The sequence below is a fragment of the Gallinula chloropus genome (assembly GCF_964237585.1).
Source record: "Gallinula chloropus genome assembly, chromosome: 3".
Classification (NCBI taxonomy): Eukaryota; Metazoa; Chordata; class Aves; order Gruiformes; family Rallidae; genus Gallinula; species Gallinula chloropus.
The window spans coordinates 7,418,619-7,434,801 of NC_140087.1; the positions used below are offsets into that span (position 1 = coordinate 7,418,619).

The 16,183-nt window shown below is 52.2% G+C and overlaps 1 protein-coding gene across 1 annotated transcript in view; it reads right to left on the reverse strand.

The window, feature by feature from the left end:
- Positions 1-11,921, reverse strand: part of LOC311189926 (discoidin, CUB and LCCL domain-containing protein 1-like) — a gene marked incomplete at both ends in the record, with an annotated part of 162,816 nt that extends 150,895 nt beyond the window's left edge. Inside the window, 2 exons of the mRNA XM_084261734.1 lie at positions 9,255-9,546; positions 11,841-11,921. Coding sequence (XP_084117860.1) covers positions 9,255-9,546; positions 11,841-11,921 — 373 coding nt within the window. The remainder of the gene's footprint in view (positions 1-9,254; positions 9,547-11,840) is intronic.
- Between the last annotated feature and the right edge of the window lie 4,262 nt (positions 11,922-16,183).

The following is a 16,183-nucleotide window of genomic DNA, read 5'->3' on the forward strand; positions in this document are numbered from 1 at the left end:
GTGGAAAGTGCTGCTAAAAACTTCTTTGGCATTCTTTGATTCAACTTCATTTTCTATGATGAGTAAAATGCTTGATCTTGATGGAAGTAATGTAAGAAAAGGTGGTGACAAAGTGACCAGAGATGCAAGTGCCCTATTGCTGTCGTGTTTGCACAGTTGTGCTTTGGCTCCAACTCCTGCAGCGTGTTTCTGGGGCACGGGAGGCAAAGAAAGAAATGTGAGCAGTAAGAAGACAGGCTTACATGTGAAAAGGTTGGACTGTAACTAAAACCTTGTGACGGTTATTCTAAGGACTTTGCAAATATAAAAATTACAAATTCTTACCTGATTTACACATTTTAAAAAAATAATTGCAAGAGCATCGAGTTCAGTGGCAAAGCAAAACAAGAAAGTGCCTTGAGAAATGCACTCCCCAAGAGGGTAAAGGAAACTAAATAACAAGTGCCCTCTTAAACACAGGATTCTCATTTTCTTAGCAGGAAAATCTCTCTGCCTTGGCTCCCTGTGCTCTCACTGAAGTGGAGGTCATGGCTAGTGACAACTGGGAGCTGTTCCTGGAGGCTCTCTTGCCTTTTTAGGTTATGAGGGTCTCTGTGTGTTTAGGATAATATGATTGACGGCTCCACTCCGGCCCCAATTAGCACCCTATAATTTATTAGCTTCTGCTTTCAGATTATGCGCTAACTTCACAAATATTTCAACCACGGAAACAGCGGCTATCAAGTGTCTCTTTCCTGATCCAGCTCACTGGGACTGCAGTTAAATACAAGGAGGGAGCTGTGCAGGTCCATCAAGAGAGAATAATCATTTCTGTCTCTGTGCAACCAGGGCCGTTGCAGCCCTTTAGGACTTGGCTTGTGGAAAAAAGGGGTTGTCACACGGCATCGGGGATTAGGGCTCGGTTCCTACCACGGGGGTATGGTGCAGGATTGAGGCCAATGTGCTGGGTCTACTGGAGAGGGTCTGTGTTTTTCTAGTTCTGTTTATCATGGAAATACTGATGCTTCAAGTCCATGCCAACAGCATTGATAGGAAAGTCTGTGCTCCTCCTAACGCCATTCCTTTGCTCCTCGTTGCTGCAGCAGAGAGCCAGAGTATTATTAAGGGCAGGAGGGAAGGGACTGGGTGAGGCAGGAGACTAGAGAGGGGATGAGATGCAGAGTCAGGGTTGGGGCCAGAAGCCAATGAGAGAAGTGAAGAAGTCTGGGGGAGGGGGGTGATGAATGAGAAGGGCACCGTGCAGCCATACCTGGGCCAGGTGGGGCAGGAGGGAATGTGCTTCAGCGGGGAGACTGGTACCCTCAGCCACATCCAAGGTGGTATTACATCTGCTAAAGGGGAAGCCCTCTTGTTTGGTATTTATCCTATGTTGACCATGACATAAATAAGCAACTGACACATCCCTAAAGAAACACTCCTGTCTGCAGTCAGCCTGTCTTTTTACGGGCTGCAGCCAAGCACAGCAAAGGCAGGTGCCCAGGCATGAGAGTGAAGCCCAGGACACGCACCCCTGCACCCCGACACCCTGGCACACTGCAGGGGCTCCTCCAGCACCTCTCCTGCTCCCACAGGACTTTGTGCAGAGAGGGCAGGGGCAGGAGTGGGACATGACACCCCAGTGCCTCCCCACTGCAATTTGTGCTCACAGGTTTGGTGCATATTACTGACAGATTGTGGCTGGCTAAGGAGGCAGGAGAAGGTGCACTGCAAAGGTAACCCCTCCTGTGTGGTTAGGGATGGACATGAACAGGGGAACCCTGCTAGCCTGTCAGTACAGTTGCTTTAGAGAACAGTCTTAACATGCTGGGAAATAAGTTAACAAAACAGTTCCCAAAGTTTTTCTTTTTCTTTTTCTTTCTCTTTTTCTCTCTCTTTTTCTTTTTCTTCCTCTTTATTTTTATTTTCCTTTTTCTTCTTTTTCTTTTTCTTTTCCTTTCTTTTCTCTTTCTCTTTTTCCCTTCCCTTCCCTTCCCTTCCCTTCCCTTCCCTTCCCTTCCCTTCCCTTCCCTTCTCTTCCCTTCCCTTCTTTTTCTTTTAATGATGCACTGTTCCCATTTCCCCATGCAAACTTGCCTAGCCTACAAAGATCAATACCTCACTCCTGCAAATAATGAGAGCACAAGTCTCTCTCCTTCCCCTGCTGGAACTGCTCCCCTGGGTGGCAGGCCAGGGAAGCCAGCCAGGACACCACATTTCCCCAGAGGAGCTGGCTCACCCTTCCATAATCAAAAGGGCATGTTAATTACAAGGCTTGCCCAGAAAAAGATGCAGGAGAACTGCCGGTCAGAGAACCCTGATGCATCTAAAGCCACCAGCAGCATTTTCCTCTCTTCTAGGAAGGGACCAGCGGTTAAGCCCTTGCTAGAGCTTGTCATGAACCTAAATAGGACTTCAAAGGGAAGACGAGAATGGACGGCAGGCCCTCCTGACCCAAGGAGGAGACAGGGCAGATACATTTCCCTGGAGACGGGCAGCACACAGTCCAGGGGAGGCACAGTGGATTACTCAGACTCTCTTTCACCCTCTCTCCTCCCCTCCTCCTCCTCTTCTGTTGGCCTTTATGGAAAACCCACTGGAAAAGGAGGTAGGAAGTAATCAGTGTCACCCTAGAGCTCTCCAGCATTAGCCTGCAAGTGCAGGGGCACGTATACATGTGTCTAGGAGCTCCGTGCTGCCTTCTTACTGTGGCTATGGTAAAGCAAAGCCTTCATCAAAATAACAGGGAGGCTGCAGTCACAAACACTATGCCCTGTCCTCACTTCCATCCTTCCCTTGATGGATCTCACCTTTGAGCTCAAAGGCCATTAAAACAGTATTCCTTGGTGCTTCGCTGGCTCCCAGTTCTTTGCAGAATGGGAAGTGGGTGTCTGCAGTGAGTCTGTCTGCCCAAAGCAGCTCACAAACCACCCTCGCTGGGCAGCAGCGGGTGCTTTTGCTGCGCCCAGCGCTGCCATTCTCTGCACAAACCCATCGGGGGTCTCTGTGTGTTTGTCTGTCCCAGCCGGGCTAGTCTGTCTGTCAGGTGTGTAGGTAGAGAGCGCAAGCCAGTGCTGATCTCTGCACGACGCTTGGAAAGGGGCAGCAGGAGGATCTGCTCCTCAGGCTGCCAGAGCAGGGACTCACAGCCCTGCTCTTTCTGCGTGTGACTGCAGCTAAGACAGGTGTAACACTATAAGAAGGGTTTCTTTTTGCATTTCCACATTTCCTGAGAGCATTCTATGATGCAAAGAGGCATGAAACAGACCTGTGAAGTAGCACGGGGGTTATTTGCACTGTTAGCATGCAAGGAGCTATGGCCTGGTCCTGCAGAGGCTCACTGCCAAGCCCTAAGGGTAGGTGCTGTGAGCAGGCCCCTTGGAGTCGGAGCAATGCAGGCCGCGCAGAGCTCTGCAAGGACTAACCAGTACACTTTCAGACCTCAGTCCACCCAGAGCAGGAACATTTTTAAGAAGCTGCTTGCACACCTAACACCTTGAGCCACAACCTTGAGTTTGGGGCTTGGATGCTTTCACAGCACAACAACACGGCAGCGTACCTGGAGGACAACTGTCGAGACCAATATCCACGTGTTCCTTGTGCAAATGCTGGTGCTTGGAAACATTCACAGTCAAAATGAACTGTAAATCCCAATGAAGTTACTGATCTGTTCATGCTGACACGACTATTTCCAAGAAGATTTGGACTGTATTGCCCATCCCCTCCCCATTATGAATGACAGAGGAGAAGGGGAAAAAAGGAAGAAAGAAAAGAAATTATTGTGGTGAAGCACATGCAATGGTGAAGCCAGATTAATATATTTTAAAAGCCCCACTTTAAAAACAGCCTAAAAAAACCTTACAGGCAAACACTCACAGAACAATCCTGTTATCTCCAAGCCTCTGCAGCAATAAAGCTCAATGCCATTTTTAGTTACTTTTCTCTTGCAAAGTGTTGCTGCCTTCTTTCTTGATAGCCCCTCTCCCACCCCCCAAACATTTTTTTGTTTAACTGGTAATATAAATTCTGAAGTCCCTCCCTTGCCCTTCCCAGCTTGTCTGGGCTCTGGCTAATTGGAGGCTGAGGGGGAAATGCTCAGGGCTATGTCTGGCTGAAGGAATCGTGGCAAGTCACCTCTTATCCTTTGCCAAGGATGCTCTGCACACTTTGCTCCTTGCCAGCTCCTCACAGTATTTACTCACACTGCTTTATCATAGTCTTGCTATTAGGATCCCTATTCTTTCCTAGAAATTGAATTATTCCCAAGCTGAAACCTAGGAGAAGCAAGTTTGGGTTATTCATAACTCCATGTCTGACACGGGGTGAACTTTATGCCGGGTTATGTGAGAGTGTTAGAAGGTAAAACCTCTCATCACAGCACAAAAGTTCATTTTCTAGTACTTCTCATGTCAGAGGAGTAATGTTAGAGCATTCCTTTTACATGAACTGAACTTTTGTCAGCCTTCAAAGACATTACATTAAGAAAAAAACAGAAAAAAACCCCAAACACAGTAGTGTTGGGATAGGATCTTTTGCCTGTTACAAAGTCAGCCTTTAAGCATAAGGGGAAATTGCCATTTGTGCAACGTTTCATCAATTATTCATCACCCTCTAACAGCGTTTTAATTTACCACTGCAACGCTGAATGCCACAATCCCCTCTTCTGTCAGCTTCATGAAGAAACATCTGTTGTCAGGGAGCAGCCCCTTTCCTTTATCCCATCTCACAGACACACGGAACTGCAGCACCGCAGCAGCCTCGCATTTCCTTATCGTTCATATTTCCCAACATATTTTGTACTCACTAAGAAAATATTTTCAACTACTAGGAATTCTATTTATCTTTAATAAAAAGTAATAAAATAACTCACTTCATCCACATGACAGGAATTTTTCCCATTTCATCCCAAAGTTTCTAGATTGCCTCATTTCTCTTATTTAGCTTTAATTCTTCATAAAAGCACACAGGGCAAAAGGAGGAGGTACCTTTAATGCAGCTTTCCTATCGTTAAATAGATATCTCATTCCCCCTTCAAAAAAAAAAAACCCAAAACAAAACAACTATTAAAGTGACAAAAATGACAGCAACAAGTAGACAAAGAGAGATGTTAGAGGCGACTCAGACCTATTGTCCATCACTGCCTTTCCTTCCCACGCTCCCTTTTAAAGGCTGTTGGGTTGAGGGCAAGACATTCTGTGCAGGTCTCCTTCCTCCCCCTGCTTGAAGTGGGGGGTTTATGGTCACCAGAAAATGTTTCTTGTAAAAAAAAACAAACAACCCCAAAACCAAAACAAACCCGAAAAACCGCAGCCAAACAACCGTTACATGTATCCAATGCAAATGTTGTGCCAGACTCTTGAGAAGTGCCACCTTGGTTTTCCTCTTTCTGGGCTTTGAGCAGTTGCGTGAGGAACAGCTGCATCTCCATACGCCAGGGGCAGGTGGCCCTGGCCAGGCGCTTGCCACTCACAGCCACGAAGCTGACAAAAAAAATCTGAGCAGTTCCTTGACAGTCCGAAAATGGTCTTGAGTTGCAGTTTCTTCTCCTTTTTTTACCTTTCGAGAATGTAAAGTAAAAATTCCAGTTCAGAACGGCTACGTAGCTTCCTGACGGCTGCATTCCAGAGGGAATTCTTACTCCCATAAAAAAAATATTCACACCACTAAAAAAAGAAAACCAACCCCAAAAAACAACCATGATTTCCTCTGCTCCCTGTACGAAGGCCAGTGGTTTTACATCACCATCCGTGATGTCATTTGACTCTCTTAGAGTAGTCTGACCGCAGTTCTCGGTGTGGAGTCTGCTTAAATAGAAGTTCAGTGTCTTTGGCTCTCCTCTTGCAACAGAAGGAGTTTCCTCTCTGAAGCAAGGCTAAAGTACCGTCCTTGCAATCCTTTTAAGTCCCGTTGTCTTTCCCCGAGCTGCAGGGCCACGGTGGGGCTTGGAAAAGGGCAAGCAGGACTCTGAGAGTCTGAGTCAGCACATCAGCTCAGAAGGGATCCACCACAGAAGGAGTAACGGCGAGCTGCAAACCAAGATCAGAAGCCGTTACAAACTGACCCGATTTCAGCTCTGAATGCCACCATGTCTAACAGGCAGAGATCTACAGGGGAGAGCCAGGGGAAGAAGAGTGAAGGACAGCTCTAAAACCAGTATAGATCCTTGCTTTTATCCTGAGGCTGCAAACCTGAGAACGGAGAGAAGAAAAAAAAAAAAAAAGGAAGAAGAAAAATAGGTACAGGCATTTAAGGACAGAGAGAGACAAACTGCATTTCTGCCAGCTGAGGTCAGAGAACTGGTCTCCCCAGACCAGGGCTCCCCAGAGCCCTGGGATGCCGTGAAGGGAGAAGAGCCCATGCTAGACTGGAGACAGATACATGTCCCTCCTGCCTGAAGTGAGGCCACCGTATGGAGCCACCTGTGCCAGCGACAACCTAACTTCAGCACAAAGGTCTGTCTCCAGAGTGGGTGTTCGCTGCACCTACAACCACTGACTCAGTAACTGGCACTCTCAGCTATGTGCCACCTTTTCGTCACCGCTGTGGTCACACAGCCTTACTCCCCGGCACCTCCAGGCACAGGGTGCCACCACGATGAGAAAGCCACCACCCTTTCGGCTTGGTAAATGTGATTGTGCTTTCCTCTCAAAATCCAGGAAGGAAAAATAACTAAGGAGAGAAGGTAGTTCATGAGCCTGTGCAGACCCGCTGTGCTGTGGCTGCCCACACTGGTCCCCTCAGGGCAGCTCAGGGAGGGAACCAGTGGTGACCTTTGAGCAGCTCCGTCCTTCTCACTGCTCTCACTACTCAAGGCAACAGCAGAGCCAGGGCCAGGACAAGAAGGATGTTTTGGGGCTGCTGTGTTGCCTTGTTCCACCCTCCCTCTTCCCTTCCTCACTCACCTGTCCTGAAAGCCCCAAGAAGGGCACCCAGGGCAGAGATCAAGTGTCTCCCATGGGGCTTCCACCCCCAGTTTATTCCCCCCACAGCAGCACCCCAGCTGCTCTGACATGTGTGTGTGGGGGTCCTTCCCTACTGCTAGGGATGGATGGAGGGAAGTAGGGGACAGGGGTGCAGCTGAGTCAAGTGACCTTGAGGGACCAAAGGCAGCTCTTACCTGCATCCACATTGAGGCCAAGGCTCTGTGCCATGTCTCCCGCTGCATTAGGGAAGGGTCCTGGTGTCGTCCAGGCTGCAGCGCTGCCTGCCTCAGTCTTGCCCAGTTCACAGGGGGGGCTGACTGGCGTGGACACGGAGGCAGGAGTGAGGCGGTGGGGGCGGACAGATGCTGTGGGAACCAGGAGTGAGCCATAGCGGGGGTCGAAGTGGGGGCCGTAGACCTCGTGCATGGCGGCAGGGCGGGGGTAGGCAGTGCTCTGTGTCCCGATGTAGGGGTGGTGGTGGTGATGGTGGTGGTGGTGGGCATGGTGCCAGGGCTCGGGGCCACCCTGGTGCAGGTGGCCGTGCAGAGACGGGGGTGCGTAGGGGTCGGCGGTGGCGAAGGGCAGCTCGCTGTGGGCAGCAGCTGCCAGGGGGCTGCTTAGGGTGGCTGGGACCGAGGAGGGCTGGTACGTGCTGTTCCAAAAGGATGGTGGGAAGCTGCGTTGGCTCATCGGGAAGGAACCATCTAGGTGAAGGGACGGGGAGAAAGGAAGCATGAGCACACTCAGAAAGCTCTGACTTCCTTTCCCTAGGGCTCTGCCCCTCCCCAGATTCCCCTAAACCAGCCCTTTCATTCCCTTTATCCCCTCCAAAACTGCAAAACATGAGAAATTGCTCCTAGGGAGTGCAGATTCTTCTCCAGCTAAACATCCAGCACACCTAGCCTGAGGCTTATCTGTGAAACTGGAACTATTTGCTCCAGGTTCCTCTTTCTATGTATTTGGGGAAAAGGCCATTGCCTCAGGTGGGGGAAACATCTCTTTTCCTCAGTAAGGGAAACTGAATGAAAGCTGCTATGCACCACAGTGATTTCCAGGGTGGGATTTTTTTCTTGTTTGTTTTTGCAGTCAGCTCCCTGTTTAAGCATTTACGCCCAGCACCTCGGAGGATGCTTGGCCCTACCGGGGAAGTGGCTGCTACCTCAGCGGGCAGGAACAGGGTGAAACGTGACTAAAGGGCCAGCTTGAATTTTCTAAATATCTAGAGGCAATTCCTTACGCCTGTTTCTTGGGTGTGTCCTTAACATATTCTGGAAGCTCTCTGCAGATCTTTGGAAATCGGAAGGGGATAGGACGAGGACCCTGGATTTTCTTTGTCCAGGAAACAACGTGCAAGTTGGAATAGTGATTATTAATAGCACAGGGGCTGTGCATTATTAACTGGGAATGCACACTGTTTCTGACACAAAGGAATACATACTCCTGAGGTATGTTTGCCAGGGAGGTGTGTCAGCTCTTGCACTGTAGCATTACTCAGGAGAAGGGGAAGCGGTTCATGACGAGCAAAGAACTCTCCTCTCCTGGTACCAGCTCCAGTGCTGGATCTCTCTCTCCCATGGGATATTTAAATTACTATTTCATTTTTAGAAACTACTGATGGCAATTTTTTGAGGGGCTGGGAAACCCCTTCTTTTGGCTGAGTGGGTGTCCCCATGAGGGAGGGACCCCAAAACTGCCCCAAAAGAAGTGTCTGCCCTAACTCTCTGGTGGGCAGAGGGTGTGGAAGGTAATTCCTCTCTGACCCAAGTAGCTCCACAGGCCTGTCCAGGGTGAATTGGGCATGGCTACGGAGAGCTGTTCCTCTGCCTTGCCAGCACAGGGCCACCACCATGAGCCGGTCTGAAAGCCCTCATTTTCAGAGATTTAGGGTCCTTGTCTCTGTTCCAGAAGCAAGCAGGGTGGTGACACATGCAGGGTGAGTTACAGGGACACACGCAAACTGGTTTTAGCTGTGGGAAGCTGGTGAGATTTGCTTTTTTTGCTTCGTTCCCACCTTTGATTACCACCGCGCTAAACCTGAAGCTGCCCCGGCTGGGTCAGCGAGGGAGGCGCTTGCCGCAGCCACGGTGAGGGGCTCCCTCCGCGGCTTGTCTGGCTGCAGCCCCCGCCAGGTAAACGTGCTGCGGTGCAAAGGCGATTCGCTTCCCCGCACCGCTCCCCCTGGCATGGGTAGCGGGCCGCACGGCACCGACAGAAGCGGGGAAGGAGGGGAGCGGGGGTCTTTTTCCCTTAAAAGAACCAAGCCTCCCGTCGATAGACGGCTCCCAGGGACTGCCGGCCGTGGAAGAGAGTTCCCGAGGGGGGACACAAGCACCCTCCGCGCCCCGCGCTGCTCACCCCGCCAGGAGCCGGCGTTGCGGGCCGCCTTGGCGCTGCCGAGCGAGAAGCTGCTGGGCTGGCTGAGCGCCCGGCTGAAGTGCTCGTCCACCACGGCGCTGATGTCCCCCTGGAAGTAGGTGAAGAGGACGCAGCGGGAGTTGATGTACTCGGCCTCGGGGGGTCGCTCCTTCTCGGGGCTGCAGTCCTCCTCCTTGATGCTGGCCGCGGGGTGGCTGGAGAAGGAGCTGCTGGCACCGGCGCTGCTGCCGCTCTCCGGGGCTTCTTGCATTTTGGCGTAAAAGGCGAGTTTCTGAAGGGGAGGAAGGAAGGGAAGAATGTAGAGCCTGGCACACCGCGCGGCAAGGTGCGCTGGCCCTCCCTGTGCCAGCCGGGATGCCCCACCGAGCCCGCAATCTTTCCGAGAGGATGTAAAAGTCTGGTCCTCGGGTGCCCGCCGCCCCCTCCCAGCAGCACCCCCACGCCGTAGCTGCGTTTCTGCCCCACCTCGGGGAGGCAGCAAAGGGACTGCAACTAGGGCTGGGGTCTCGCAACTCAGAAATGCCGACCGGGATGGAACAAGACAGCTTCCGTGAGGGGCAGGCGCGCCCGGGCCGGGGGATTACCCGCGTGGGTCCCCAGCACGGAGTCCCGGACAAGAAGGCACTTTCTATGTCGGCTCCTGGGGTCCCCAGGGGCTGAAACGCGTGGGGCAGGCGGCGGCCACGCACCCACGGCGCAGTGCTGATAGCGGGAGGAGGGGAGAAGGCGACAGTCCCTCGGTCCCCGGCACGCAAGGTCTGCCCCAAAGACTGTCCTGTAACCCACAGCGGCGAGGAGGGAGAAGGGAAAAAGAAAACATAACGCATTTGAAATAAAAAGGCTTTTCCTGGCCAGCAGGAAACTGCAGGTATTTCCTACAAGGTGATTCTGGTTTTACTGGATTCCGCTGGCTGGGAAAGGAGCGGGCATTGGGACGTTTTCTGGATGTTTCCCATCTTCTCTTTATCCGCGTTAGCGTGTCCGCAGCTGCTGGGAGTTCCTCAGAAGTGAGCGACGGGCCGCGGAGCTCGGACTTGGCCGCTGCGGACAGAGCCGTGGGGCGGGCGGCGGGAAAAGCACCGAGGGGACGGGACAGAGCCTTGGGCCAAGACACGCGAGATATTTAATAATGTCACCCCTTCGTGACGGCCGCCTTTCCACTTGGCTCCCGGCTCGGCCATTGAGGTAATGATCATCCCCCTAAATAATGTCATGAAGCCATGTGCGATGGGGGTTGGGGTGGGAGGAGAAGGCAAGGTGGGAAAAGACATCATTTGCTATTTGTAACAGGTATTTCGACTCCGCTGCCAGGCGCTGGAGGTGGCACACGGGCCACCGCGCCGGGGGCTGCGCGGAGCCGCGGGGGCTGCGCGGAGCGGGGCTGCTCGCCCCGGTACCGGACCTGCACCGGCGGGGGGTACAACCAGCCCCGGGCCGGGGTACCGCTCTCTCTCTCCATCCCCGTTTTCGTTTTGCTGGGGGATGAAGGAATTAATTTCTGGCAGGAATAAGAGGGAGGAAAAAAAACAATCCCACAACTACCCCCCGTCCCCCCCAGAGCGCGATAGAGAAAGCGGTGTGCAGCAGGTGACGCCCGGGGAAGGCAGCCCCGATCCACGCGGGACAGTGCGTGTCCCGGGACAGGCAGCTTCCCGCGCACGGCGGTCTGTGCGTGACGCCAAACATCTTGGCCACCAACGGGATCCTTTTATCGAAACCCGGGGATCAATCAGTATCCGCGACAGCCCGGACGGAGCCGCCCGCGGCGCGGCCGCCAGACGTGGCTCTCGGCCACGAAATACCCGCAAGTCTCGCAGGCGAACTCCTCCGCCGGCACCCCCGACGGCACTGGCCGGGGTCCCGCCGCCCCGCGGGCTCCGGGAGCTGGGGGCATCCCCGCAGCCCTGCCACACGGCAGCCCTTTTCCCCACGGGGCCGGGGCTTCCTCCCCCCACCTGCCAAACCAGGGAAACCCCGCGGCGACCCGGCACTCTCGCCTCCCCCACTTCCAGAGGGTTAACTCCGGAGCACCCCTGCAAGGCGGCTGGTAAAATTTCTGCCCCGAAGCGGTTCCTGCGGCAGCGGCCGGGATGCCGGCGCGCAAGGGGTGAGCGATGCCCCGGGCAGCCCTCTCTCGCCGTTCCCGGGGGGACCCCTGCAAGCCGCGGGCATCGCTGCCCGGAGCCGCCGCGCTCGGATGGAGCCGGTCCCGGCAAAGGCAAAAAGGAAAAAATAAAAAGAAAAATAAAAAAAAGAATAAGGAAGAAAGAAAAGGGGAAAAATGCCTTAAAAGCCACCTCGGGGTTAAATCGCGTTCTCGCTCCCAAGGCAGCCCGCAGCCCATCGGTCGCCGCCGGGGTACGTACCCTGCCGAGCCCCGCGCCAAGGTGGGATGCGGTTCTGCTCCGCTCACCATCGCAGGCTCCCAGATCTTCCCCCCACACACACCCTTTCCCCTCCCCTTCTCCTTTTCCCTTTTTCCTTTTGGTAATGCCCCAGACGGCCATCCTCCAGAAGACACCCCTCCCACCCCTCTGCCTCTTCACCGCTGTCCCCCGTACGTACCTGGTGATAGGGGCTGTAGGCTGCTGCGAAGTAGGGCTGGGGAGGACCGTAGACTTGGTACATAACATCCAAACAGCTCATGGCTGGCCGCGGCCGGCAATTATTTTTTTTCTCATCAACTAGTGTTCTGCAAAGCGGAGCAGTGCTTCGCAGGAGGGAGGTTCCCGGGGGTTAAGAGGCACCACTCATTGGTGGGAGGAGTGAGGGGGGATGAGACCGCTCTGGGCTGAGATGACACCCCCCCCTCCCTGCCCTTCCTCCCTCCTTTTAGCGCGGCTCCCTTCAGCAAATGTGCCGAAGCCGGAGGGGCTCCGCGGCCGCCGAAGGAGTTTCGGCTCCGGGTCCGGAGGGTGGCAGGCGGGGGGAGGAGCCCCCCGGGACAGACCGGGAGCAGCGGAGCGGGAGGCGCAGGGGCAGCTCCGCAGGGGACCCGCCGGCAGCCGCGGGGCGCGGGGGAGCGGAGGGGCGGCGGCGGGGAGGGGGTGCGTGTGTGTTTGCTCATGGGGGCAGCCCCTCTCCCGCTACATTTCATTTCACCTATTTCATCTCATGTGCTTACCATGCCGCTGCTGCCCCGCCGCCGGTGCCGGGTCCATCCGCGCCCTCCGGTCAGGACACCCCCGCCGAACCCCCCTCCTCGTCAGTCCCCGTTGCCCGCTGCGGACAGGGGATCTGGGTAAGCCCCCCACCCCTCCCCAAATCCCACCGAGTCCGGCGTCCTCCGGAAAATGTCACTGCCAAAGTTAGAGGAACTAGTCTGATGAAGCAAAAGAGGGAAAATCAGTGCTCCCCAGGAGGCAGCTCCCCAGAAATTCGGAGTAGTTACAAATCCCGGGGAGGGCGAGGGGTTTTGCCTTTAGCAGAAGCTACAACAGTGCTGGGGGGAACGGCACGTGAAACGAACAAATAACCATGACGACACCCTGGTTTTGCTCCCTGGGTTTGCTCCTTGGGTTCGCTCCTGCCGGGAGCGACCGCACCAAGGTGCGCGCGTCTCAACCGCAGGTTTGGCCGGCGAGGCGTGGGGACGGAGGGGGGCGGGGGGGGGGCGAGCTCCGGACATCCAGGTCACAGCTGCTGTGGAGACACGTTTTAAGTAATGTTTTCGGCGTTTATCCTAGAGGCAAAACCTACGGGAAGCGCGAGAGAAAGGCTGCGAGTCGGGTTTCCAAGTGCTGATTGTTTACAGAACCACGGCCGGGAAATCGGGCAAGAACAAACGCTGTGAATTGTGAAGACCTGAAAACAGCTAATTGAATTTTAGCAGAAAGTCTTTACATTTAAAGATCGAGATTTGTCTCTATTTTGCCCACCCCCCGTCCATGCCCTGAACTAATTTTTATTCCCAATGCCAGGACTTGTCCCGAATGCCTGTTCTTCACCAAAATCCTATTTCAGTGCCTAATGAGCATAAGTTTCGATTTTTTTCTGCACCAGGTGCAAGGTTTAAACTTCACACTTCAAGCATTTGTGTCTTCTCCCTCTCCTAGTTGGGTGAATTTGTTTTTCGTGCTGTGATGCAGGCTGGGGTGCCGTGGCTGCCAGGTTCAGCCCCAGCACCCCTCCTGTGCTCCTCAGGGCAAACTTGGTGTCGGTGTAAGCGAGCAAAGGGAAGAGCTGCCGGTATTGGGTCTTCAAAACATGAATGTATCTTGTGCTCTTACCATTTTATTTTCTTCTGGGCAGCAAGCAAATAGCCATGCTACAGGGAAGGACTCACTCAGTGGCTGGCATCCAAAATACGGCAGTCTGCTGAGGAAGGCTGCTCTGCTCCTCGCCGGGAGAGACTGAGGGACCTCACTTGGGACAATGGGGTCTCACTTCTCTTCTGTGTCCCTGCTCCTGAGAGGTAAGGAGCTTTCCCACCGTGCAGAGATCTGCGCCTGTTTCAAAGGTAACAGTACACTGGGTGACGTACAAAACCCAAGCCTGTTTCTCAGAAGGTGAGTCTGATTTGAACACCTACTCCAAAGACATAGCAAACTTCCCTGCCGTTCCTGTGAGCTCTTCACTGATGTCTTCGTGCAATAGCAAAGGCAGGTCCTGCCACTTGCTAAGGCTGAGCATCTGCTCCCTGTGAAGGAAACCCAAGGGTCATAGCAAACGGGTGCTGCGATGGTCTAGGTTGTGTCCCCTGGAGAATCTCTCCTTGAGGGCTGAATTTAGGGATTTTTACCTCATGCTCAAATATATGTTAGAGGACTCAGGTCTGAAGTGGCTTGGTTTGAATTTGGTTTCTTTTATAAAGAGCTGTTTGACTGTAAAACTGTCCAATGTAAGACATGAACAAACTTCAGTGCCTTAATACAGAGCAACGCAAACATTCGTGCAAAAGTGCTGGCATTGTTTTGCCTTCTCAGTGCACTCAGTGAAATCAATCCTGGTATAGGAAATTATCCTGGAAACCAAGGGTCGGGAACTATATTCACTGATGATCTCACTGAGTACTTACAATTATATAAAAGTAGTTTTTCTTGGTCCTAAGTAGAGAATTTTAGGTGGGTTGAGTCACCCAAGGAACTACAAAGGCTTGGAAAAAGCCAGCTGAGATATCTCAGGGAGAAAATAATGACAGCAGTGAAGGAAAGCACACTTTAAGGAAGGACATGGGCTTGGAATTGGCCATGTACCACTAAAACACTGGCATGGGCCTACTCCTACCAGTAACATTTCACAGCAGTAATGCAAGAAGAAAATCTTATTGTTAGGAAAAAAGAACCATGGGTTCTGGTGGACAGCGAGACGCAGAAAGGTACAACTTGCTTCGGGAAACACTTAGTCCAAAGTTATTTCTAACTAAGCTGGAACCTTTCACGAAAGAAGAGTTGGGTATTACTGGGAACGGCACCCTGTGCAGGCAAAAAGATAAACAAAACATCAATATCCAGAAAGACTGGGGCAAAAAAGTTAAGGAAACTTGATAGCGCTGTCCACACTTGTTGCTCTCTTTCCCTGGGAACACTACATCCAGGGCCAGCCTGCCAGCACCCAGTGTGCAAAAATTTGGGCAGTGAACATCAAGTTCAATAAAGGGATTAAGCATTTGTTCCCCAAAGGGGTGTCTTGGGGTTTCTTTTTTGATCTACCCACATCTATTTATACTCTCTGCTGTTAATAATACACTTTCTTAGAAGCTTAGAAGCTCAGAGAAACTTTTGTTGTTTCCAGAAAGGCTCTTTCCTGACTGGAAGTTGCCACGAGCGACATGGGGTGTCCAGCTCTTGCTGCAGCCATTTGCTGCTGTGCTTAGCTGCCGTCAGTGTTTCCCACTTCCAGCTTGAGTTGGTCTGGCTTCAGCTTCCAGCTGTTGGTTCATGTAATGCCTTACTTCACTTAGCTAAACAGTCCTTTCATATGTAATATTTTCTCTTATGAAACTTCTTTTCATCCACATAATAATCTTTTCTTTTTCTACCTTTCTGCCAAAATAGTTGCTGCTCTTTAATTTTTCTGCAGCCCTCAGCTAATTTTTGTATCTTTTTCCTTTGCACCCTGTGCAATTTTTCAACATTGTTTTAAAAATATGGACAGGAGGACTTGTTATTCTAGCACCTCTCTTGCTGAAGGTACAAACAAAGTAAAATACCTTCTTAGCAATTGATGTGTAGGGTTGCTGGTGTATTTTTTGCCATGACACAATTTTAAAGACTAGTCATGCTGATGTGTGTTCTGACTGTGATCGCTGCAGTATTTTCAGAGTCACTTTTACAAGTCTGTAAAAGCTATGGACTGTTTGGTGGTGAGGAGCTGATGGCACAGGGATGATCCTGGTGTTTCTTCTGAGCCCTAGGCTTTGGTGATCTCATGTAAAACTATGACATCTGCTCATAATCCCTGTGAGGGTCATTTTTGTCAGGACGTTTCCACCACCTGCCTTCCTAGACGTGCCAGGAGACTTAGCAAAAGAGGCAGGTCTTTCCAAATGCCCTGCTTCCCACCTTACTCACCAGTCTCTTCCTCTCTCTATGTTACCTGGGGAATTTATTGGTGCAATATCAACTGTCAACCTACCAAAGAATGCCTTGCACAGTTCACAGACCAGCTTACATGAATACCCTACAGCTAACACGAGCACAGTGTTCATACACTACACTTCTACCTAGCAGTCAGTATTCACCCTCCTAAGTGCTAAAGATTTTCTCCTGACTCCAGTTTCTTGTAACTTTGTCTGTTTGCTGTGTGCATCGTTCCCGTTGTGCGGTGCCTCCTCTGTGAGATGATAACTTTGGTTTTATCAGGCTCCCTATTTCTGCTCTCTGTTTTATTCTCTAATGCCTCAGTCTGGCTGTAGAATTCAGCACAGACTTAACTTTCAGTCGAATGCCCTTCCTGCTTGTGGGTTT